Here is a 26525-nt window from a genome sequence, read left to right as displayed (position 1 = left end):
TTAAACCAGAAGGACAAAGACAGAAAAAAACAACAAGCAGGCAGGGAGGCTGATAAATAAATCTGGTTTTATTGTTACCCTGTGTGTGGCCGGGTGCATAGCTGCCCTCACCACCACTGGCCTCCTGGGAGGAATAGGCAGCAAAGATGGCTCCAAAGGTGCTGCCACTTTGTGTCTCAGGGCTTATAAATTCACGAGCAGTGGGTTCCACGTTCCAACATGAAGTGCAAACACAGCCAGACTTCCCCAGGAGGGAGAGACAGTCCTAGCTGAAGGCACTTAAAGCACACACCAGTGCCGGAGCTTCTTTTCCTCGGATAAATCTAGACACTAGCACTGCCGGCAGTCGGGATTAGTGTGCAGGTGAGCAGGGGTGAGGGCCTGCTCACTGGTAGAACTTCTTGGTAGAGCTGTTAGCGTGGTCGATTAGCAGCTGGCATGGGGTGAACTGTTTTCCATAGGCAGCCTCGTACTTCCTGAGCCGATCCACTACCTTCTGAGCACCATACAGATCCACGAAGCGGAAGGGCCCTGAGGGAGAAACAGGATTTGATGAAGGAGACAGCAGCATGAGCTCCAGGATAAAGCAAGCTGCCTCCCCACCTCCCAAGACCAACCTCCAAGGCAGGGCGGGAAGCCGAGCCCAAAGACCGCTCCGATGTCTCCCTCTGTGGGGGTGGCCAGGATCCCTTCCTGCAGGCACAGGGCGGCCTCATTCACAAATCTTGTCACCAGGCGGTACTGGACGTCTTCATCAGAGGAGCTGCCAACAGAGAGAGACATTCAGGTAGAGAAGAGCAGGCAGGGAGGGCTGCAGCGGCCTCTCGGGAACGAGGGCCAACCTACTGAACCTGCAACTCCAGAGACGGTGCCAGGCCCATCTTTCCCTTGGAAAGACAGCACAGAGCTACGTGCCCTAAGGAACCTGAAGCCGAGCACCTAGAGCAGGGTCTACAACAGAGCAGTGTCTCTTGACACCAGCAGCCGTCAATTACAAGTGATAAAGGGTTTGGAGGGCAAAAGGGCCTGGATAATTCTCTCTCTAGTTACTCTCTGGGACCTTCAGAGGGAAGGCTGGAGCAGGGCTCTTCCCAGGGCTCGGCCGCAGTTCTCCCCTGATGCCTGGCAGAGAATGAGCGGATGTGCGTGAGGAAGGGCACAAGTAGAAAGCTCCGTGCCAGCAGCAGCTACGGTGTTCACCACAGATGAGGGAGGGGCTGAGAAGCTCTGAGCTGATGAGAGACGTTTTCACGCCGTGAGCCACTCCAACATACTTACACATCAGGCTTAGGCGGCACCTTCAGACTTTCCAAAATACTGTCCATGTCAGAATTCAAACTCTTATTCTTCACACCCTCCTGGTAGATGTAAAAGCCCTTCCCAGACTTGCGACCTAAAAGAAGCAGGAAAAGGTAGTTATAAATTCTCAGAGCCCAGGCCTGAGAAGTCTCTTCTCTGCTAGTCTGCTACAAAACTCCTGCCTCTCTCTGTGTATCTGTATATCTAGCTAATCCTAGAAATTTAGTGTTCCTCAGGAGAGTTCACAGAGAAGGAAAAAAGGTATTTCTTGGAAGTCTGTGTATCTGGATGGGAAAGGCCACTTGGGTGAGTTTTCATGTCCAGATACGCAACACCAGGCCCTAGGATGCCAGGTCCTAGCGCTGATTTTGCTGCTTTGCCAAGAGAGAAAGCCCCCTCTCTGGTGGGCCTCAACTGTGTACTCTCTTCAGACGTTTTACTGCCTGCACACAGGCACCAGACAACGTGGTGAAACCTGGATGCAAGCTTGCCAGTGCAGCATCCCAGAGGTATTAGAGGCCCTGGGCAGGAGAAAATGCCTGTCAATCCGGCATAACTTGGGCCGGTAGTAGCGGAGCTTCAGGAGGCCAGAGTTGCACCTTCTGTCCATAATCTACAGGCCCACCCAGACTAAAATGTCATGAAATCATTTTTGCTATGACAGTGGGCTCATAGTGTGTTTAGGAAAACACTCTTCTTCCACATGGGCCTTCTGTAACTCTTTGGTCTCAAGAAACTGTTCAGAACGTTGTGACTAGTGGTGCTGTTTATGTTTCTTTGACACGACTCACCCAGGAAGCCCTTGGACACCATCTGTTTCAGCAGTTCCAGGCTTCCACCTCCAAACCGCTCCCCAAAGGCTTTGCCTAGGTCTTCTGCTACGTGTTTTGCGACATCCACGCCAACTTCATCCACCAGTGTGGCAGCACCCACAGGAAAGCCAAAGCCTGTGGTCAGGGAGTCTAGCTTCTTAGGGTCAACTCCTTCCTGAATGGGCCGTAAAGCAGGGACTTCAGGGGAAGGCCATCCCCGTCCCCCCACAGGAGCTCCCGGGGTTCACCCTCAGAAACAGCTGCGGGCAACACCTACTTCTCTTCTGGTGCCACCTGGCCAGGCCCAGGACTGGGACTGTTTCACTCAGGGAAACACAAGAGGTTAGGGAGCCACAAGGGGAAAGTCCGAGCCTTCCCTAACCTACAGCACTTTAAGATCAAGTCTACAGATGAAAAATGATTCATGTTTTCCTTGTATGTAATTATGAATCTTGATAACAATGAGATTCCATGGCAGACAGGGCTGTTTCCCATGACTGAGAAGAGACATGACCAAGGGGCTGCGCCGCAGAGCCCGGTGTTCCCCGTGTCTGGTTAAGTGTCTGGTGAGGAGGGGCCACCCCCTCCTGCCGGTGAATGACCTGTACGGCCACCGGAGGGGGCTGCTTGTGCAGAAGCAGATGCTGCGCCAATCAGACCAAGTGGGCCCTGCCTCAAAAGGGATGCAGAAACTGCACAGAAGAGCATGTTGGGAGGCCTTTGGCCTAATGGAGCAGAAAGGAAGCTAAGGGAGCAAAGCTAAAATTCTGCCCATTTTGGCAGCATAAGCCCATGACTTCCCACCACGTATGGAAAGGGAGGGCACAAAAGGGCCTACTTGGAGAAGAGGCAGGAGTTATCAGAAGACTGTACCTCATCTTGACATTACCCGTTTGGAGGACTGCTTTAAGGCGTGGAAGACGCCTCACACATTTCAAGAGCAGTACCAACCTGGAGAATTCTGATGACTTCAGACATCATGGGTGCAAGACACCTCGTGGTGTAGAAGCCAGGTCCATCCTGCCAAGGGAGAGAATGTGAGCTCGCTGGCCCCTCCCTCTCTTGTGGGTACGACCTGAGTCTGGGCACTCCCCAGAAGTCATTTCAAATTCAAGGTGATTGTAACCTCAATGAGAATCCTTAAAATTAAATTGCAGGGGAAGCCATAGCCAGGGGCAGCATGGCTTGAATCCAAGAGCACAGCATATAGTTTCATGGTCACCTGAAAGGTCTGGAAGGGCTGGGAGAACCTGCCACATTCCCGACATGCCCCACTCAGACCCTGACTCGGTGGTACAGTCAGTACCACTGTCCGTACTATGGGCAACTAAGGGGAAATCATATCAAAAGTCAGTATATTTGCCCCAGAATAGTTACCACCAAGCTGGGTGGTATAAGGAGTCTTACTAAAACTTCTCCAACCCTGCCGCTGTTACATCACAATGTGTACCTTAACCACAATGATGACCTTCCCCTGCTTGAGACCCACGGCCACAGCGGAAGCAGTTGTGTCCTTAGACGTTTTCTCGGTTGTGATGATCTCCAGCAGCTGCATCTTGTCCACAGGAGAGAAGTAGTGCATGCCGATCACCTGGCAAGGGGAACAAAGCCGACACCTTAGTGCTGACGAGGGCGCCCAACAGCATCCTTTTTCTGCTAGGAAAGCACTGGAGAGAGGCAGCGATACAGGAGTGCGGCTTGATACAGGCGAGTGGTTTGGGTCCACGGTTCATTGATCAGAAGTTCAGTTTGTTCAGGGAGAGCTTATTGGAATCCTCTTCTTCCATCTACTTCTAGGGCTTTTCACTAAGGGAAATCAATCCTACCAACAACTGGTGCCAGAATCACAGCTAAAGGCCGAATTAGATTTATCGCGGGAGAAGAATGAAGGCTCCACTTAATGATGCTGATGGTTTAGATGCTGATGAGAGGGGCCACTTTTTTGGGAAGTAGGGGCAGGTGGAAAGCAGTCAATTGTGGGCAAACTGAGATGGCTGGGCACCTGACTTGTGCCTCTTTGGCCTTCCTTGTGTCTGAATGCCATGGGCGAGCAGGTGATGGCAGCTATCCAAGATAACTGCAGGCTAGATTGCAAAGGGTGATGCTTGTTCCACTCCACTGGGGAGAACGAGAGGTTGGCATCCAAGGAACAACAGCAGGTCCTCCTTTGCTGATTTTAAATGCTGTGGAGGTGCTCTGAGTGATGTGACACTGCCAGCCTGTCTACCTACCCTCATACTGTTTTTGTGTCTTCCCTTAGTGTCACACTAGCAGCTGCCACATTTCCCTGTGACCTTTTCTTGCCATCAATGAGCCTGCCTTTGTCAGGCCCCACCATCACTCCTAATCTGCTGCGTGCTAGGAAACAAGATGACCCTGCATTAGCAAGCTATTAGAATAGGAATAAATAGGCCTTGTGTTTTTAGAACGTGGACTGTGTTATCACCCTTCTGAAATCCTTAAAGGTCTTTTCTACGGCCTGCCTACCTTTGGCTGGTTCTGGTTAGATGAGGCTAACTGCTATCCTGCTCAGAGCTGAAGTGTTTTATTTCTCCTTGAGGGTTTTCACTTTTACTTGACTACTCTGGTAGATAGCAGAAGCCCAAAGATAAATTTCTAGGCATCATTTCAAATCGCTGAAAGTGCTCCATACCCACCCCTCTCATGCCCTGGATAGAAGGTCCAAGTGAACCCATAGGTGGACCACCCACCGCACCCGACCCTCCATTCTTGGGCCTGGAGTTGGAACCAAACCCATCCTAGACAGTTACCAGAGTCTGCTATGAAGTTGAAGTGGTATTTTGGAGCATCCCTTATTTTAGGACCTATTTTTCAATGTCTAATTGTAATAAAGGTTGGCTTTATAGTCTGAACCTGAACAATCATACCCATTGGGGATACAAATCACCTATAAAAGTATTTGTAGTTGGACTCCATTTGTTCTTGCATCTCACACTGGTCATGGTACTAGTTTTTAGGTGCCCAGTTTTTGGGACTACATTGTCACCCCCATCTACTTCATAATCCACACCAGTCCCTTCTCATGTTCTAAGCCTTCATCAGTGAACCTGAAGCAGTAAAACATTTCAGGGTTTTCTTCTCTTCAAAATTTACCTTCTCAGGTCTTTTGCTGACAGCAGCAATTTCATTGATTGGGAGAGCAGATGTGTTGCTGGCAAAGATACAGTGAGCTGGAATCACCTGCAGGGGAAAAGCATTTAAGAATGTGTCATGTAGGTCTAGGAAATGAGCAGTCCAAAGTAAAAGTAATGAGTGACACTTGGGCCCAGCCAAAACTGCTCAGACAGTAGACACCATTCATCTGACATTTGTGATTACCTTGGGCATCTGTGGTGAGGAATGTGTTGGCCTTGTTCTCTTTCCCATTCAGCCTTCTAGTTATGGCCCATCATGAGGTCACCTAGCCCTAACCTGTCCCAGCAGTTAGGTAAATGAGGCACTTCAGAGAAACACTGAAAAGGTGGTCTTGAATCAAATCTCATTCGTTTCAAGATCCAGCATGGGTATCAATCCTTCTTGTTTTGGTCTGCCCTCAAGTCTGAAAGCTTATGACACTCCCACCCTCCAACTTTATAATAAGCCATCACGTGCATGCCTATCTCATTTTATACACTGTGTTACTAAAAAATGGTACACCGCTATAATTATATCTACAGTACATGAATACCATTAAGCACTAGCTTTATCAACCTGGAGAATAGTCTCTAATGTAGGCCCTCTCAGTATTCTGTCCATGGGCCTAGCTTATTCATGTTTTTATTCAGATGCCTGGATAAAAACATGGAAGGCACTGCACCTGACAAATTTGTGCAAATCTGGGACAGGCAGAAACCTAACATCAAAGATGAGAATCAAGGTTCAAGACATATCCAACCCACTGAAAAGCTGAGTGTAAAATAAGATCAATTACTATGGGGATAAACGAAAAGTACTACATTAAGATTTATTTTTTTTAAAAAAAGGGAAAAAAAGAACCAGACAGGCACCTGATGAATAAGACGTGATTTGGCAGTAAGCTTGTTGTAAAGATCCCATGATTTTAGTTAATCAAAAGTATAATGTGAGTTGACAGCCATGCATGAGTGTAAGAAAGCTAACAGTCTCAAGTTATAATACAAGTATGGTGGCATGGTGTCTAATGCTGGTGGTAAAATGCTCTACGAAGAGCAAACCAATGTCACCAAAGATGGCTGGCAACAATTCTTGCCTGCCTGGTACCATGCCCGTCTTTCCTCCCAACCAGAGGTAGAGTCTACTTCCCCTCCCCTTGAATCTGGGCCAGCCTGTGACTTGCTTTTTCCAATGGCATACAGCAGAAGTGACTATGCCAGTCCCAGGCCAAGCCTTAAGAAGCCAAGTAGCTCTCTTGGAAGCCAGCGGCCATGCTGTAGAGAAGGTCTGGCTAGAACACAAGGTGAGGACAGGCCGCCAGTGGAGGAGCACAGAGGCGCCCCACCCAGCTTGCAGCTAAATGCAGTCATGTGAGTGACTCCAAGTGAAACCGCATGGAGTAGGCCCAGCTACATGTGAAGCCCTCCCCACACTACAGAACTGTGAGTTGCTTTTACAGTGGTTTGGTCACACGGCAATATAGCACTGAGACATGATGAAGATACTCAAGGGGACAACCGAGGCCGTGTGGGGTCTGCAGACAAGGATGAGGAAGAATGTCAAAGGAGAGAGTTTAGTTCTGTGGAGAGAAAGGGAAGTTTTGAAAACTTGAAGTATATAGATTTAGCTTTAAACTTTTCTTATAAAGCAAGCAGAGGCCAGATGAGAAGATGAACTTGATACCCTCCGAAATGTCTTTCACTTAAAATTCCTTAATTTTCTAAATACAAGTCTGTTCTGGAGTTCACTCTTTTTTTCTCTTTCTGAATAACTTTGCGTATCTCCTACTGAGATGATTTCACTAGCTTACTAAAAAAGTAAAGGCAGCCGACATGTTACAGAAGTAACTAAAACATACATAACATTTTGGATTTTACCTTTAGTAATACTCTTTCTGGCCAAAGCTGGCATTCCTTTTCTTCTTACTATCTGCTAAAAGTCAACGATTCCCAGAGAATCCTCCCTTTCTCTGCTCACTTTCCCATAGTTCCTTTCCCCCTGTGCCATCACATCAAACTCGCTGCTCTCCTTCTCCTTCCCTGCGAGGTTCCGCCCCATCCTTTCCTCCCTTAACCTTCCTGTTGCAGTGGAACCACTAGACTGATGTGTTCATAGCCTGCATTTCTCTTGATCTGCTGGGCCCTCTTCTTTTTTGCTTGACCACTGGCTTCCCAAACGCTACAACTAACCAACTTTCCCCCATTCCGATACTCCCACACTCAGGGTTTCCAAAAGCCAATACCACCCCCGGTCGGTTAGAAGATAATCTTCTCTCCTCTCTGGCTGTGTGTGCTTTGGCTGCCGCTCAGAACCCCTGTCACTGGCTCAGCAGCGCCCGGAAAGCCATGGGAACGTCACCTCCATTTCTAAGCTGAAACGCCACCGAGCACGGCTGGAACACAGACCTACCAGCTTTTCTGAATGTTCTGCCTCAGCTGAATCCAGCATTACACTTCATCTAACGGAAAGATTCTGGAATGAGCGTCTCACACGAGGAGCCTGCCCCAGACACAGCTGCCTGTCTTTAGCTGTTAAACCTTTTGGAGGGTCAGTCTTTAGTAGAGCAGGGTGGCCCTCACACAGGCAGGGATCTGAAGGGTACAGCCCCACTACTCAGGACACCTAGGGTGTCACCAAGTCAGTGCCATTTCGTTTACACCATTTGGTAACCCACATTCTGTTGATCTAACTGTACGCTAGGCTAGGCCTGGATCGATCTCCTGCCCGATTACTGCCATTTCTTTTCTGGGCTCGTTCTGCGTACCACCCTCTTCAAGTACTTGTTTTGTTCAAGTCACCCCATCTCAAGAATTGGCTATGGAGAGTATGAGGGATCAAGACCAAAGCAGCATTTCCACAAAATGAGCATTTGAATCCTGCTTGGAGAAATTATTTCTCCCGTTTCCTTTGCTGCCTAGACCTGAAGAAGTTTAGTTATGGTTTACGGCCAACCCCACATGGCAATATATCTGGCTGTACTCCATGAGGTTATCTGTGTGTTTGGGTAACTGAACTCTCCCCTCTAAGGCTAAAAAACCCCGTGCTTAGGTTGATAAGCGACTTGGTTTTCTTCCCATAGGACTTAGATTTGACTTTTATAACATATGCCGGGTGCCTGAGCTCACATAAAAACTTAGGTTTGGAAATGAACAGCCTTGTAAAAAGAACCATGAATTTCCTATTGTTCCTTTAAATACCCCACCTCCCTGCACTAGGATTCAGGCCCCTTACTCACCGCTTCTACTTCCTTTAGCACTCTGTGCTTAAGACTGAGGTCCTCAAAAACAGCTTCAATCACCATGTCGGCCTTTTCAAAACCCTGGTAATCGAGCTGCCCAGTCAAGTTGCTGAAAATGAAGTCCCTTTCAAATGATGTCAGAGCTTTCTTCTTCACTTTGTCATTCAATCTAGAAAAAAACCACATTCCTAGTCAGAGGGAAAGAATAGGAAACTAACATTTGTTGAGTGTCCATAGGCTAGACAGTACGCTGTGTGATTTTCACCAACTCTGTGAAGTACTTGGTGAAAATCACTCCCATTTTGAAGGCGCCAAGTTGCTCCGAGCTCAGAGGGACTTGTGGTTAAACAGCTGGGTCCTAGGGTGCCCAGGGGACTAGGATTCAAAGGCAGGTTGAACCCACATGTCCACATTCTACTAAATGCCCAACTTACAAAAACTGCACCACCCATAAAACAATTAAATTTGCCAAGAGGAGGAAACACTAATACTAGAATGCAAAACAGAAGAGCAGCTATGGTAATTCTCTACGTACAGTAGGGGAAACCGCCAGCCCGTGTCCTACACCACGTGGATTTACACTTGCTGACTTATCCTTTTGTTACTCTGTGATTGTAATCTTCTGTAGGACAGAGACCAAGCATTATTTGTTATATTTTTAATCGACTCCCTAGGCAATACCTAGTAGCATACTGTATTGATTACATAAAATATTAACTTCAGGTTTCTTCTTTGCCACAGACAGCTAAAAAGGATTCCTGCTACTCAGACATTTACCTGATTGTTTTTTATTGCCAAGGAAAAGAGGCTCTCCTAGGTTTTAATCTGCCCACATTTTCAGAATAAGTGCCCTAGAGTTTTTCCCTGATTGAAGTGTGAGGCTAAACCCTATTCACTAATTTCCTTAACCAAAAGAAGAATTAGAGCCACAAGGTAAGTTCACAGAAGTAGTCAGGTCTTAGAAGTGTGGGTTCAACCCTCCTGCTTTCTGACAGCCATGTCAGCAATCAGCAAACAAGATGTTTGTCAGAGGTCAAAATATTACTAATTGCTCTAATTCTAATGCCCAGTGAAACTGTTTCCGAGGGAGGGCAGGACACATGTATGCCTCCAGTCAGCAGTACGGTGAGGGGCATTCACCAGAGCCGGATGCTTCTAAGGCAAAAAGGGAAACCCGGGACACCTGGATCCAAAAGAGATCAGGGGAGAAAGCCACTTCTCATTCTGGTGACTGTGAAATGCTATTTGGGGACGCTTGCAGGCTAGTCTCAGGGCAATGCTGTCATCCAGCACGTGCCATTTTTGTTGTTGTTTTGGTCAGAATCTTGTACTCCAACTCCTTGCTATCTTACAATAATCTGCCAAAATGACTAAACCTGCCAGGTCCTGGAAAGCATTATGGTAGCAATATATGAGCTTCCGTGCAGAAAAGGGGTAAAAACATGCTTAAGCTACATAATCCATTTAAGAAACAAAAAATGCTCACTCAGCTAAAAGTCACAGGCAGGACAGCCTAAGTGCAGGCAGCCTGTCCATCACAGCGGCAGAGAACTGAGTGGAAACCAATTCCCAGTCTGACCAAACTGCCGCTCCATTTCCCCCACTCTGCAAAACACCCATATGTGTGTGGGGGAGGAGAAAGGGGCAGGCGGGCATTTACCCTTTATTAATTCAGAGGTAAGATGGAGAGTCTTGTAAAGCCTCAGACATTGTGGAACCAAATCAGTTAACTGCTTCTCTATAGTAAAGCCAGTCAAGAAACACAAGGTTCAGGAGTTCTGATCCCCGCCCTACCTTCAACGTGCAGTTACCTTCATTTCCTCACATCCTAACCTCTGTTCTTTCCACAAAGACACAGGGAGTCATGCTGTTTCAATGTTTCACAACAATATAGCAATTACATGGAAACTATCCAAGTTGCCAAACATGAGAATTTCTAGTCTGATACCAAAGCATAAAATAAACGGCATTTAAAAATATCTAATAAAGTTTTCTCTTCTGCACTCAAAGAGTACAGATTCCAATGACGTTAATGGTTTGTAACATCTGTAACAAAATGAAGTGAAGGAAGGAATTAGCATTCCCCCAAATCAAAGGAGACCTGGATTAACTATGGAGGGTCTAGTACTCGTCATGTTCAGGAAAAAGGGACCTGGGACAGCAAAAACCAAAACCACTCGAACTGCTGGCAGAGGCAGAGAGCAGGCTTACCCTTTGAGCACCTGTTGCTGTCCTCGGCCCAGCCCGGTGAGCGTAGCATCTTTAAGAATCGTCTTGAGGCCCTTATCCACAGACACTTGGGCAATGCCGGCTCCCATCAGCCCTGCACCAAGAACGGCTAGGTGCCTGAAAGGCAAGGATTAAATAACTTTTAGTAAATCACTCCTAATCATTTCAGTAAAAGTGGGAGACTGCCCAAGTTATCATCCAATAAACCCACTAAAGCAGGCACAACAATAAGCGATTTCAAATAATTTTTATCTGTAAAAATATACCTTTAGTAAATGATTGTCTTCAAAGTTAAATACAAATATTCATTAGGTCTAAAAGAATTGGTCTATCCAAGAAGACAGAATTATATTGATTTCCAACAAGGTCTGAGATCACCGAAAACAACTCAGTTTATGCTTAAGTCAACATGACTGTTTTTGTTTTCCAAACAAAAGCCAACTTGCAGTGAGTGACATGCCCAAGAGTAACTTCTCTTCTTCCAACTACTTTGTTAGTGATTTTACCATTTTTCAGCCATCTTTCATTTCTCCTGAAATCTGTGCTTTTATCACTCCTAACTGGGATTAGTTCAAATGTCTCCTGGATGGCGTCTTTGCTTCCAGACCTTACCCGCCCTCAAACACCTCCATACTTGCACATTCCTGCCTCTTCCACTTCTGAATTCCTCTTGAACTTGTCAGGACGAACTGGCTTACTCCACACTATTCTGGAATAGGTTCGTGTACATTATTTTTTGTCTCAAATTCTAATCTTTTTGAGGGCCAGAGATCATATCTGATCACTCTTTTTAGTTTTCCATAGTTCTGGAACAATATGGATATTCTCATATAGCTAAAATTTTTTTTTTCACAACAGAAGGCCAAGTTTACATCACTGTAGACCTAAATGAGGGTTGTAACGCAGGATAAAATTTTATTCCTAACAATTCTGATTATAATGTTCAAAAATCATATTCAAGACCCAAAAAGGAAACCTAATTTCAAGTCCTGGAGCGTTTTTCAAATGTAGTTTAGTAATAAGAAAAATATTTATATGGTGAGTGTTAAGTATTTGGAGAATGAGAAAACAGGGTAGAGAAATATAAAGAATAGGGGCTAAAAAAAGACTGATACATTTACTGCATCAAAATTAAAAATTTCTGTTTGATAAATAAACCCACAATATTAAGACGACAACAGAACAGGAAGAAATTTTAAGATATATAGCAGAGAAAGGATTATTCTGGGGAAATGTGAAGAACATGCATATATCAATTAAAAAAGATAACTAAATAAAATGGGCAAGGGCTTATATAAAGCAGTTTACTAAAGAAGAAATTGCAAATGAAGATGCTCAACCTTCCCAATAAGCTAGGAAATAAAAATTAAAATGAGCTATTTTTTCCCCGTCAGATGGGCAAAAAATTTTAAAGTATCAGTGAGGATGTACAAAAACTGGTTCTTTCATGCAGAGCTGATGGAAGTATACTTTGCCCTACCTTGGAGGGCAAATTCATTAAAACCCAAAATCATATACTCTAGGACCTACTTCTCATTCTCTAGAGAAATGCAGTTATGCACAAGGTGACATGCCGCAATGAACTGTCATACAAAGTTTATAATAATGAAAAGTTGGAAACAGCCATCAATCCCATCAGTAGGAGATTAAAAGGCATAAGATAACTGCTGTGTACCAATAAGCACTGTACACTGAATGAAAAGAGCAAGCTACACGGTCAGACACAAAGATTCCTTTTATATTACAACCCTAAACATAACAGTATCATCTCGTATCTAACCTTATTTACAATCGTTTTTTAAAAAGGAGAACAGAGATGCATTGTTTGTATAAAAATTAATTTAAGAAAAAATAGATAAGGAATTATCCAAGGCAAGGGGAAAAGGCCTACACAGACAGAAATGGAGGTATTACTGATATCCCCTTTTTCAATGTTCTTTATTAAATTTTCAATTCAATCTATCTGCTTTGGGTACCTTATAATTTAGTCTTAATTTCTAAGATGATGTTATCCCTTACTTCAATTTATTTCCCCAGTTAGGTCAATTTTTACATCATTTTCTATCCATTTAGTTTTTCTATCCATTTAGTTCTGAGGTTTTGAATTTTGATTAGAGGAGATTTTTTTTTTCTTATCAGCAAATGCTTGTTTAAGGATATTTAATGCAAGTTTGGAAGTGTTCTGTTATAAATTTTCTTCTTCATTGTGGTTGTTTCTTGGGGGGAGAATTTTCATAAGCTTAAGTATTTTGATTCTCATTTTCTTTTTTCTTCTCATGTTAGTTTTATATGGACGTTGCCTGTCGTTTTTTGTGTATTTGGCACATAACACCTCCAAGTGGTTATAAACTATCTGCACATAATTTATATGCAGACAGGAGCAGGAATCCGGAGGGGCTAACTAGGTTTCTAAATTTAAAAGTACCCTCTTCTAGGATCGGCCAGATTGCTGTTGGTTAGAGCGCAAGCTCTCAACAACAAAGTTGCCGGTTCAATTCCCGCATGGGATGGTGGGCTGCGTCCCCTGCAACTAAGATCGAAAATGGCGACTGGACTTGGAGCTGAGCTGCACCCTCCACAACTAGATTGAAGGACAACGACTTGGAGCTGATGAGCCCTGGAGAAACACACTGTTCCCCAATTAAAAAAAAAAATTATAAAAATAAATAAATAAAAGGACCCTCCTTTATTGCAAAACACAGTCTCTCTAATTGATATATTTTTTTTTGGGATAGCTGGAAGGATGAGTATAGAAGTTAGTGTGTCATGATTTTGTGACTTTGCAGGACTCTTAATATTTTTCTTTTCTGCTTCCTTTCCTTCCTGTTACAATAAAGTCTCCCTCTTACATAATTAGAGGTTAGCAGCATTACCTGCCTTCTACTTAAGCTGCACATGGGGAATGGATGGCTTTGTTATCTTTGTTCTGATTTCTGCAGGACGGGTGAAGAGATGCAGATTTAAGTGGCCATCATCACTGTACTGCCACACGGAAGTGATTTACCTCCCCCAGTGAATGCAAGATACTGTCGGTGTTACGTGGAACAAATGCAACCAGGTTAGTACTGATCACCATGTGTGCTAGAGAGGGACTTAGGGTTCTACTTCATATTGTATTTGGCTATCAGCCCTCTTGGCTAGAATCTTCGGTCTTGCCCAGACTTCTTACCCATTTTATCTTCTATGTTGGATTGAAATCTCATTCAAGGTAGTACCTACCATTAGCTGCTTTTCTCAATCTTAACACGGTTGACACTTTGGACTGGATACTTCTTTGTTGTAGGGCTGTCTCATGCAATGTAGGATGTTTAGCAGCATCCTCGGCCTCTAGCCACTGTATGCCAGTGGCATCCCTCCCTCCCCAGTTGTGACAACCACAAAATTTCCAGACATCGTCAAATGTCCCGAGGGGCAACATCACCCACGCTGAGAACCACTGAGCAAAAAGGTGCGTTTAGGGGCATTATTAAGATGTTGAAGAGCTAGTTAGGAAATGTAACATTGAAAGCCTTGCTGAAGAGAATAGATACAAAACAGTCAAGTAGAATCTCAAATGCTTAGGTTGTAAGTGAAAAGAAGGTCAACGTTTTAACAATTAGAAGGAGGTTTTATGTTTTCTAATGAGGGAGAAGTATGAGTTCCCAGAGACAGTATCTCAAGTCCCAGGGAGAAATAAGATCATGAAATAGGGCGTAGTGGGTGTTTGGTTTAGGAAGGGGGGACCTCAACCAGACTTCTAGGGGACATCAATGGCAAGACATGAAAGCCTCTATAAGAGGCAGCAGAGAGGCCTGGAGAAAACTCAGCACAGGCAGAACTATAAAGCCAAAAAAGTTCTCAGTAGGAATAAGGATCCAATGTGCTCAGGACAGAAGGAGTTTACAAGATTAAAGATGAAAATCTAGTTCTGTAGATCTTCAAAGACCTCTACAAGCTTGTCACGTCATGAAATCTATAAGGGCCTCCTAGGTAGAGTTGAACTTACTTAACCTCCTTCTGCGGAGTTCCAAACTTATTCTTCTTGCACGTGACTTGACCATGGTAAAGTCCCATCAAGGCCTTTGATTCTCTGGTCATTGCGAGCTCTCCAAATTTCTGAAATTTAAAGAAGGAACAAGAAAAGGTAGAACTGGACAGTGTCAGGGATGTGGATTCCTTCCGTTCGGTGTGTCTGAGGAGCAGAGGTAACTCCTGCAAAGCCAATGTGCTCAGGACAGAAGGGCCTCCGGGGACTCGTGCCTGTGCTGCAGAATTCTGTCTCCTACTCATGTGTCTTCTCTTTGTTCTTCTCATCTGCATCCCTTTCTGACCACTACTTTGAAAAAAGGTTTGGGATATAACTGGGCTCTCGTTCTCTAGACCAGAGGTTGTAGAATCCTTTTTCATGGATTTAGAGTGTCAGAGCCAAAATAGACCTTCACAATCATCTCAACCAACACTCTCATTTTAAAGATTGGGAAGAGGAGGCCCAGAAAAATTAAGTGACCTTGCTCAAAGCCACATTGCCGCAAAGTGGTTAGTATGACCACTTTGAACCCTGGTAGTATGACCTTTTCCACTATAGCATGTTGCCCACGTGGTACTTACCACTTTAAAAAGAAACTTGCCACTTATGGAGACAAAACAAGTCTCAATTTAGTGGGGAGGAGCATGAGATTTAGAGTCTGGGTTTGACAGAACTGGGTTTGAATACTGACTCAGCCATTTCCCAGTTGTGAAGCTTTCTTCATCCTTAAAATGGGAAAAACTGTGCCTATTTTGTAGTATTGTAGGGATTACATGAGAACGCTTGTAAAATGACTAAGGTTTTGATATTAGCTATTATCATCACCAATATAACTAGAATTTACTGGCACAATTACATGGTTTCAAATCGTATTTCAAAGAAGGACTCCTTCGCATAAAGTTGCTATCGTGTCCTAACAAAACATGAAACAATGTTCTACAGAATCAATGCTTTACTAATCTTGACGAAGTAGGTTCTACTCAATAAACCAGTGACTTTTCAAAATGTGGGTAGCGATCCATCAGTGGTCATGAATTAGTGGGTTGTGATAAGCATAACAGACAGGAAACACCAAGTACAACACACAAAGAGGGCAATTATTGATTCATGAAATATGCTTCAATTTTACTATATATATATATATATATATATATATATATATATATATATATATATATATATGTATATGTATACCTGGTTATGATGTAAAAGAATAAATCAAGTGAACTGCAATAAGCAATGAAGTACAAAAATGTTTCCTCTGGAACTTGTCCTAAGCTAGTCAGATACCTTTTGTCCTATAATATTAGCAAAGAGCAATCATTCTTCAATGACTGCTTAAAACTTAAAACAACCCAAACCACTTAAATCTGTCATGTCACCAACTCAGAAAGTGAGAGGGGTGAGGCTGATTTCTGCGTCCCTTTTCTTCTTTTAGTTGGTAAAAAACATTTCATTTTCTAATTTACCAAAGAGAGGCTGGGCTTCGAAGGTTTATCTCTATGCCCTAACAAGTAAGAATTGTACTTTTCTATCGATGTATTCATTTTATCGTAACAAAACCAGCCCAACTACAGTACAAAATGTCCAAGCAATTCATTTTGAAAGGATTACAACTCTGCCCCTGTTCTTCCTAGTTCTACGCTTGTTATTAAGAGCAAGTTCAAATATCTGGGGACCACTAGGGTTTCCTTGCATCTACTTGCTCACTGAGATTAATCATAGGAAATGATAACCACTGGAGAAAAAGTTTTTACAAGGCTTTGCATATTTTTTAGTTTTGTACACTTTCAGATCTTTGGTTTTGTTTGATCTAATAATAAAAAATTGAAAGGAAATAACTTTACCTGAGATTCAGAGAGATAGCCAGCATCTTTCCCTTGCTCAATTCCAGTCTTTACCACCTAAAAAACATATAAAGTACTCGTTCACTGTTGGACTGGATTGGCGAGATGTACAATAATGCTGAACAAAACTGCTAGTGTTGTTAGTTTTTAAAGAGTAAGTCAAGAGTCTGGAATGGAGAAAGAAGAGACGATTGAGTGCCTGGTTACTGAAGACTGATTTAATTCTCCACCTCTGAGGCAAGTGCTAATCCTATCATAAAATGGGAGGAAATAAAATGGAAGGAAAAAGAATTAAAAAGTCAGAACAGGAAAACAGACGTGTCACTGCTCAAATCCACCTCCCTATCCACCTTTGAATCCTAGTATTTTATCATAGCAAGAGGTGTCATCACTCCTTTCCACGTCCAGCAATAGGTTTACCTGTTCCACTTCATGACCTTACCCCCTGCTTAAATTACGTCTCCCACCTTTCTCCTGTTCTCTAAATGTACGTAGATCCCCAGAGTTCCACTTTCAGCCCTTTTCTCACTCAATGCAGTCTTCCTGACATGTCATCTAGCTTATCACATTAATCAGGAACTCTATGAAATTCAATTGAGTATTTGGGGTAAGTTCTATCCTAAGTACAATGGCAAGTATAAAAGAGGAAGAAATGACCCTGTACTCAATCACCATCATTTATGAGAATGACAGATTAAAAAAACAAACAAATCTACATCCTGACTTCTCTGTCTAAACTACTGTTGCTTGAATTTCCTGAAATATCTACATACAATACTTCTAAAACTTGGCTCATATCTGTCTTTGGCAAGTCTTTTACTACCTTCATATTTTTACTATCATATCTCAGGATCTTACTCAAACTTCAAGTCTGAGGTACTGAGATAGCTTCCTAATTCATCGCTCTACTTTGTCTCCTTCTAATCCATTTTTTCTCACTGCCACGAAAATGGTTCTCCATGGCCTATATAGTTCAAAGGTCAAATTTCTTAATTCATTATTGACAACCTAAAATCTAGCTTGGATCTGCCTTTCTGCAGACATTTCACGATCCTCCTACAAAAACTGATCTCATTAAAGGTTCCTTGAAGAGCCTCCTGCGTGCTTCCTTCTGCAACTTTGCTCGAAATGCCCACCCTACCTGGCACCATTTCCCTTCACCTATTCTCTATCCATTTTTCAAGGCTCAGGTCAAATCCCGCTCTTCCTGGTCTCTGGCTCACAGTGACTATTCCCTCCTCTGCGCATTTAGCAATTTTCCTCTGTCCCAATTATCTGGCATTAATTCTGTGCTGCTTTATAATGTCCCTTATACTGTTACTGCCTTACCACATATGTATGTATCTAATCTCCGCAGCCCAGACTGTGAGATGATGGAGGTAGGGGATCACGTTTCATATTTTATGTACTTGGTGTCTTCTGCTCAAAATCTCTCTCTGGACTGATCCATTCTCTAATTTTGAGGTCTTTGATTATACGCTCTCTTAATCTTGGACTTTTCCAGATTGAGGAGTTCCATTCTAAAGTCTACCTTTAGATAGAAGTTTCTTCAGTCAACACTGTGATCATTTTAACTATCCTCCTTGATTGCTCTTTTTCAGAACCTCTCTATGTCATTACATCTTTTTAATAATTAGAGCAATGGGGAAGTGAATGAGACACTTTAGGTACTGACAATGGTTTTGACAAAGGGTAGAACACAGCCATCAATTTTGTTTCAACTACCTCTTTATAAATGTTCAATATTTCACTGGCCTTGTTATATTGACATGACATAGGTTCCTTCTTGGTTTATAACTGGTAGTTTTAAACTCATCAACTAATAAGTATGCCCGGCACTGGATTATTCTCCAGTACGTCGATTTATATGAGTCCTCATAGCTTGCTATACTCTTCTCTTATTTTTGGTAAGTACTTTAAGAGCTGATTTAAGAACTTTTGTAGTGGCATATGGTCCAGAATGACAATAAAGAGTACTGTGCTATGCAAGGGAGGAAATATATAAGAAATCAAAATCAGAGAGTATGGGAAAAGACTCACGTCAATTATTTTCAGAGGTGCAGGATAAAGGCCTTTGGTCTGCTTTTGTACTTTTTCTTCCACCTTTTTGTAAACTTGTTGCCTGACAAATGGAATATTCATGGCGTAGGATGTCAATTCTGTAAGATAAAATGCTTTTAGATACTTAGCAAGTCTCCCTTGTTAGCTTGTGCTATAAACTCAATACAAATGCAGTAGTTCCCGCTACATGAAAGAACTGATCCTTATTGATACACAAAATCTAAATTTCAACCTAAGCACTTCTTTCAACATAGTTTCAGCAGTTGATAAATGCTAAAGCTGGATGTTGGGTACATGGATGTTTATCATACTATTATAGTATTCTACTTTTATATTAATGTCTAAAATTTTATGCAACAAAAAGGTTTTAAAAAATGGTTTTAACTAACCAGTGTGAGGTTCAGGACTTGACCCTACAGCACAGCTGTCGTACTCCTTAAGGTTAACTTTATGCTTCGAGTAAATAATGTATTTACCTCTTCCTCATTTAAAATTTATAGCAAATAAAATTCAACTCCCTCGAAAAAAGCTTTGCTTTAATAACGATACTCACTTTCCACTAATCCCTTGTCTCTCTTTGGAGAGATTTTCTTATCGGCTAGTCCTTTGGCAAAAGTAACTGCAACTTCTTCTAGGTATTCAATTGTCCGTTCTTCTGGAGGTTTTAATCCTGGTCCTATAAAAATGAACACAACAGACTGGAATGTAAATCCGGCTTAGATCAGTCCCAGGCAGGCAAAAACCTAGGCATGCCAAAGCCAAAGGGTCTGCAACCCACTTCTAGCACAGCTTCCCATGTCAGGCCAGACTGGTAGGTGGCATAGTCATGAACTATGGACTCACAGATAGGGAATCTGCAAATAATAAGGACTGACTGTACACTCACAACAGAATTAAACTGGAAATCAATAACAAAAAGATATCTGAGGCATCCCCCAAATATTTGGAAATTAAACAACACACTTCTAAAATACACAGCCATCAAAGAAAAAAATCACAAGAGAAATCTGAAAATATCTTGACATTCGTGGAAGTGAAAACATAACATTAAAATATGCAGATAAAGCAATGCTGAGAGAGAAATTTATAGATTTAAATGTTTATATTAAAAAAGAAGAAAGGCCTAAAATCAATTATCTATGGTTCCTTCTTAAGAAACTAGAAAAAGAATAAATTAAATCCAAAAGCAAGCAGAAAGAAAGAATGAGATAGCTAAAATCAATAAAATAGAAAACAAAACCAGGAAAAAAAAAATCAATGAAAAACTAAAAGCTGGTTCTTAGAAAAGATCAATAAAGTTGATAAATTTCTAGCCAGACTCATCAGGGAAAAAGAGAGAGAAGACACATATTATCAATATAAGGAATGAAAGAGGAGATATCATTACAGAGTATAAAGATATTAAAAAGAATAATAATGAAGTGTTATGAACAACTTACTACAATACATTTGGCAAGTTAAATGAAATAGACAAAATCTTTGAAACATAGCCACGGCTCACTCAAGAAACGGAGAACCCAAATAGCCTTATTATCTATTATGGAGATTGAATTCACAAGTAAAAAAAACCTTCCCAACAATGAAAACTTCCAAGTCCATATAACTTCACTAGTGAATTCTATCAAGTATTTAAGGAAGAAATAATACAATTCTACACAAAATTTTCCAGAAAATAGGAGAGGAGGGAACATTTGCCAGCTCATTTTATGAAACCAGCATTACCCTAATACCAATACCAAGCAAAAATATTACAAGAAAATTATCCCTGAGACCATTATCTCTCATGACCAGACATAAAAATTTCTTTCAAAATGTTAGCTGATCCAGCCAACAATGTAATACATCATGACCAACTGGAGTTTATTCCAGGAATGCAAAGTTGGTTGAATAGTCAAAAATCAGTAATTGACATTACTAATCGACTAAAAAAGAAAAAACCCACACAATCATCTCATTAGATGTAGAAACAGCACATGACAAAATTCAACATCTATTCTTAGCAAGCTATAAATAAAAGGGAACACCACAATCTGATAAAGGGCACATATGAAAAGGCTACTATAACATCGTATACCCTACAGCATCAGGGCCAATGCTTTCCTCTAATATTGAAATAACAGTATTTTCTTTCACCACTTCTATCAAGTATTGTACTAAAGATCTTGGTCATTGCAGTTAGTTAAGAAAAAGAAATAAATGCCAACCAGATGAGAAAGGAAGAAGCCAAAATGTCTTTATTTGTAGGCAGCATGATTATTTATGTAGAAAATCCTTAGGGATCTATAGAAAAAGCTACTAGGACTAATAAATTGAGCAAAATCATAGAATACAAGGTCTACATACAAAAACCAATTGTATTATATATATTAATAATTAATAATGAGAAATTAAAGTAAAAAAGTATACTGGCTCAAAGTATGAAATACTTAGGTATAAATTTAAGAAAACACATGTAAGATACTTTCAATGAAAATTATAAAACGCTGCTAAAAGAAATTAAAGATGGCCTAAATAGAGAGTTATACCATATTCATGATGAAAAGACTCAATAAAGATGTCAATTCTCCCCAAATTGTTACAATGATTAAATGCAATTCTAGTCAAAATCCTAGCAGGCATGTTTTTTGATATGGATGAGATGATTACAAAATTTATTATGTAAATGCAGAGAAACTAGTTCAGGTGAAATAATTTTGAAAGAAGAGAACCAAGTTGGAGTGGGTCATACTACCTGACTACAAGTGTTACTACAAAAACATAATAATTAAGATAGTGTGATACCGGCTTAAGTAAAGACATATAGATAATTGGAAATAGGAAATCCTGATATAAACCCAAACATATAGGGTGAGTTGATTTTCGATGAAGATGTCAAATTAGTTCAATGGGGAAAGAAGAGTCTTCTTAACAAATTGTGGCAGGACATTTGGATATTCCTATGCAAAAAAAAAAAAAAAAAAAAAAAAAAAAAGACTCCATCTTTATCTCATACAAAAGCTAAATTGAAAAGGATCACAGTCCAAAATGTAAAGGTAAACTACAAAACTTCCAGAAGAAAACACAGGAGAAAAACCTTTGTGATCTTCGTGCGGAAAAGATTTCTTAGATAGAACACCAACACCAGGATCCATAAAAAACGGATCCTGGATTTCATCAAAATTAAGAATTTCTGCTCTTAGATAATGAAAGCACAAGCCACAGACAAGGAGAAAATATTTGAAAATTACAGATCTCATAAAGGATTTGTATCCTGATATATAAAGAACTCTGAAAACTCAGTAATAAGAAAAACTCAATCAAACAAAATGGATAAAACATTTGAACACTGCACCAGAAGATATACAGAAAGCAAATAAAACACATGAAAGAAACTCAGTATCTTTGGTCATTAGGGGAAGCACAAATTAAACTACAAATGAGATAGCACTACACTCTTATTAGAATGTCTAAAATTAAAAAGACTAACCATGCAAAGTCGTTAGTAACTAGAACTCTCCTATAATGCTGGTAGGAACGCAAAACGGTACTATCACTTTGGGAAAACAGTTTGACAGTTTCTTAAAAGCTAAACACACATCTATCATATGATAGAACCACATCTATCATATGGTTCAGTCAATCCACTCTTTGGTATTTGTCCAATAGAAATGAAATATATGTCCACATAAAGATGAATGTTCATAACAGCTTTATTCAGAACAGCCCCAAACTGGAAACAACTCAACTGTCCATTATTTGGTGAATGGATAAACAAATTATGGAATATCTTGCCATACAATGTAGTAACAGCAATAAGAAGGAACAAACTGCTGACATACGCAACACGGATGAATCTCAAAAGCACTATGCTAAGTGAAAGAAGACAAAATACTACATATTAGAAATGTTCTACTGTATGATGTGGTTGTGTTTCCACCACAATATACATTCATCAAAACTCAAACTGTATATTAAAAATTTGTAGATTTATTATTATGTAAATAACATTTCCATAATGCTGATTTTTAAGAAATAAGAGAGGGTAATGAACACACAATCTGGAATAGTGATCTCCTTGGGTGAGGGGAGGCAAAGAAATTGCATGCGGGGGAAGCAGCACATCAGCAAATGACAATTATTGTTTGAAGACCACTCTCAGGTTGGTTGCTTCATATGTGTTTATTATATTATTAAAACACACAAAAAAATGAAGGTGGGTTATCATGGATAACGATATAGGTAATTTAAGAACCAAAAATAATGACTTCATTCAACTCTGTACTCATGATGCCCAATTTATAAATAAAGTAAAAGAGAAACTGGAGTGATATTGAAATGATTTAGTATTGTGATTTTTAGAAAACTTCACTCTTCAGAATGATGACTCATTTCTTAAGAGTTCGAATTTCACTCTAACAAATATTCAAGGTATCAATTCTTTGAGAAAATAAATAACTTAATAAAGCCCAACTCTGAGGCATGCTAACACTTACCTAGGGGGTCCACCAATTGGTCAACCAGTCCCATTTTCTTTGCTCTGTCTGCACGAATGTTTCTACCAGTCAGCATCATGTCAAAAGCAGCAGGCAAACCCACCTAACATACAAGCAAGGATCAGAGTATAGGGGAAAAAATATCAGTGACAATTATAGTTTACAAATCACTCAACTGTGCAAAATACATACTAAAGTGAGAAAAAGCAAACCAGATTTTTACACTATTTATCAATTAGTTGTATTTTCCATCATACTGATACACATTTAGGTAACTTTTGGGATTAGAAATCTTCAGCTGAAGCAAAAATGTCTTTATAGCTCTTCTTTTAACTCAGTATGTAGGATTTCTGTCTTATGGAATTGATAAGGTGGAGAAATAATCTCATGTTTCCTAAAATTGTGCATTTATGTCATTCTGAGTTTCTTTCCTATCATTTATGCAATATTTAAAATTCCTACATTAGAACTAGTGGAGACTCAGAAACCTGATAGATTTGACAATGTCTTTAGAAAGAATTTTAGGCTTAACAAAAGCAGAACTCAGCTAAGGGCTTCTTACGTAAGTACTAGAAGATATGGCTTGTAGCAATATTCAAATACCAACTATAACAAAACAAAAGAAATTCAGCAATATTTTCTACACACATATAGGCTTATTCATTCTTTCAATAAATCCTCTTGACAATTCCTACTGTCTCCCCGAAAATAAGACCAGCTGGGCCATCAGCTCTAATGTGTCTTTTGGAGCAAAAATTAATATAAGACCGGGATATTATATAAGACCCAGTATTATATTATATTATATCATATTATATTATCGCTGGTATTATATTTTATATTATATTATATTAATTACATTATATTAATTATATATTATATTATATCATATCATATACCCGGTCTTATAGTAAAATAAGACTGGGTCTTACATTAATTTTTGCTCCAAAAGACGCATTAGAGCTGATGGTCTGGCTAGGTCTTATTTTCGGGGAAGCATGGTTTGAAGGAATGCACACTATTATCAGAAAACTAACAGAATAAACCTTCCTATTTTTCTGTGCCCAGCTCATATCAACTTTCCTCCAAGAGTATTTCTACTGAGCCTTGTTTTCACTGAGGAATCGATAGTGCTAGAAGCTCTGAGGTTCAGCAGGCCCTCAAGTTGGGTGTCAAGATTGCTCTGCAGCCTCCAGGTCCAACTGTCCTTCCTCTCTCTGCTTAAGAATTCAAGAGCCTCATGGGCCTCTTCTGGTTCTAAAGAATACAGCAAGGACATCGTCCAAATCAGGTAAAGGGTCTGCCCCTTGTATGGTTCATGAAATATGACCCATGGATTTAAAAAATGGATACGATGGTACTATGCAGAGAAGGAACAGATTAAATTATAACCTCTAGAGGCAAGACATGTATCTTATTTATCTTCATCCTTCTTCATGGACTAACAAAGGACCGTGACCAATAATTTTGACCAAGGAATTAAAAAAATAAAAAATAGAATTGGAACAAACAAACAAATACCAGGAATAAAAATGTCATTGATGCCATATACTCATATTTGGGTTTCTAAACTCTACAACGAATACCCATGTCATGCTTTTTGCACACGAGGAAGTAGATCTAAAAGTGCCCCCACGTACTGAGGGTCTTACACTCACCATGCTGGGAAGCCTTTGTGTGCCTCCTGCTCCCGGTAAGATCCCCAGCAACACTTCAGGGACGCCCAATACTGTTTTCTTATCTTTTGTTGCTACTCTGTATTGGCATGCAATGGCAAGCTTCATACAAATGAAAGCAAATTAGAATGTTAGATAATGTAACTTTATAACATTAGGATCTGTGAGGGTCTAAAGATTACTTCTATAGCAGGAACGTTCCCATAGAATAAACTGTAATTCCTTAGGCTGGCATATGATGCAATTTACCTTTCCAGCCTTATTTCATACTTTCCTCCTAATTTATTCACCTCTTTTTGGGTTGCAGATCTCCTTAAAAATCTGCTGTAAGCTGTGGAAGCTCTCAGTAGAAAAATGCACACACAATTGTATATGTACTCCAGGTGAAGAAGCCCTGTATCCTACAGAGACTCTCCTTTTCAATGAGAGATCTAGTTCAAATCTTCTCAATTTATAAATGAAAACATCACACTATGGTTCACATACTTTGTGCCATGAGAATAAGGATTAAGACTTATCCAGAAGTTTGATAACTAAAAAGAAAGCTGATTCTCCTCCGAGAACACACCGCTGTGCTGTGCCAACCTTTCCAGGTTGCTAGGAGCCATTCTAGCCATTGTTCTCATTTAGAGCAGATTCTAGCATTTCATGGCAGTGGAGAGTGATCACAACCCACCACTAGAGCCTGGCAGAGACTGAGATGAGGGAGGTTTCCTGTGGATTGGCTCAGATTGACTTGAGCTTTTCAATTCTACTAGTATAAGCAAGTGGCTGAAGAGACAGTTCTGTTTCTTCTTGCATCATGGCCCTTGGGGAACGCTTCCTCTGCAGAAGACAGGTCTGGGGGAGGACAGGCTGTGGTGGAAACCAGCCCCAAGGTGCTAGTTCACAGGGAAATGACCCATGACACCTCTGTGGTACTGCCCATTGGGTCTGGGCACAATCATTGGAATTCTTGGAACATGGTTAAATGCATGGGTTTTGTCGTGAAAGCTACCGGGCTTCATCGCTTTAAATCCAACTGCATCTACGCCTAAGGCTGCTGACACTTGACACTGGGGGCCATTTATTTAGGGCAGACTGCCCATTTTTATCTTGAGGGAAGAAGCAAGGCCTGGGGTGTGGGGTGGGGGGAAGGAATGGGAGCCAACACTGAGTACCTGCAGCACCTACTACGTCTTCACTATTCAGAACTTGTTTTTGTGCTGCCGAAGCGAGCACTCTATTCAGAACTTGTAACCGAAATATTTAAAGAAACTGATTTTCAATGCAAATTAAAGGGTAAATGTTCTCAAACAGGGAAAAAATAAAAAACAAAAAATAAAAGCATAGCCTAAAGGTTCATAGCTGGTGAAACCCACCAAGGAGCTAAACCGTGACTTTGGACTGTATTCATACCTCAAGTCCTCCTCCAAAGCAGGATCCATTGATGGCAGCCACAATAGGCTTTGTGGACTTCTCAAGTTTCTCAAACATTCTCTGTCCTTCCTGCGATAACTGTCTTACCTCATCAGCGGTCTTGCAAGCGCCTAACATGCTGCAGTAAACATGAAAGCAGAGAACAGAAAAAAATCAAAGATGAAACTACAGTCTATTTTGTTAAATACCTCTTTTACTATATCCTCATCCTGTCATGTGTCAATATGGGCTAGTGACCCTCCAAGTACTCAGGTTTAAGAATGGTTCTGCCTCAGACAGCACTAACATCAGTGCCATCATCTCTATTAGACTGCTAAGTTTCTGGATCCAGAGA

The 26525-nt window shown here is 41.0% G+C and overlaps 1 protein-coding gene and 1 long non-coding RNA gene across 2 annotated transcripts in view; one reads left to right on the top strand and one right to left on the bottom strand.

Moving 5' to 3' along the window:
* Positions 1-47: 47 nt before the first annotated feature.
* HADHA (hydroxyacyl-CoA dehydrogenase trifunctional multienzyme complex subunit alpha) overlaps positions 48-26525 on the bottom strand; it is a 38953-nt gene continuing 12475 nt past the window's right edge. The window contains exons 5-20 of the mRNA XM_033125257.1: positions 26171-26309; positions 24755-24874; positions 23097-23199; positions 19178-19300; positions 18604-18722; positions 16564-16620; positions 14696-14805; positions 10693-10827; positions 8479-8650; positions 5226-5312; positions 3562-3702; positions 3063-3131; positions 2091-2286; positions 1279-1393; positions 618-763; positions 48-531 (exon numbers count right to left, since the gene is read on the bottom strand). Coding sequence (XP_032981148.1) covers positions 386-531; positions 618-763; positions 1279-1393; positions 2091-2286; positions 3063-3131; positions 3562-3702; positions 5226-5312; positions 8479-8650; positions 10693-10827; positions 14696-14805; positions 16564-16620; positions 18604-18722; positions 19178-19300; positions 23097-23199; positions 24755-24874; positions 26171-26309 — 1978 coding nt within the window. The 3' untranslated portion in view covers positions 48-385. The remainder of the gene's footprint in view (positions 532-617; positions 764-1278; positions 1394-2090; positions 2287-3062; positions 3132-3561; positions 3703-5225; positions 5313-8478; positions 8651-10692; positions 10828-14695; positions 14806-16563; positions 16621-18603; positions 18723-19177; positions 19301-23096; positions 23200-24754; positions 24875-26170; positions 26310-26525) is intronic.
* On the top strand, positions 9379-24741 carry LOC117033226 (uncharacterized). Its single transcript, XR_004424854.1, has 3 exons — positions 9379-9414; positions 13650-13768; positions 24165-24741. It is a non-coding gene; the product is annotated as an uncharacterized LOC117033226 (long non-coding RNA).

This window comes from Rhinolophus ferrumequinum, chromosome 13 (genome assembly GCF_004115265.2).
Source record: "Rhinolophus ferrumequinum isolate MPI-CBG mRhiFer1 chromosome 13, mRhiFer1_v1.p, whole genome shotgun sequence".
NCBI lineage: Eukaryota > Metazoa > Chordata > Mammalia > Chiroptera > Rhinolophidae > Rhinolophus > Rhinolophus ferrumequinum.
This window is presented reverse-complemented; position numbering and strand designations above follow the sequence as displayed.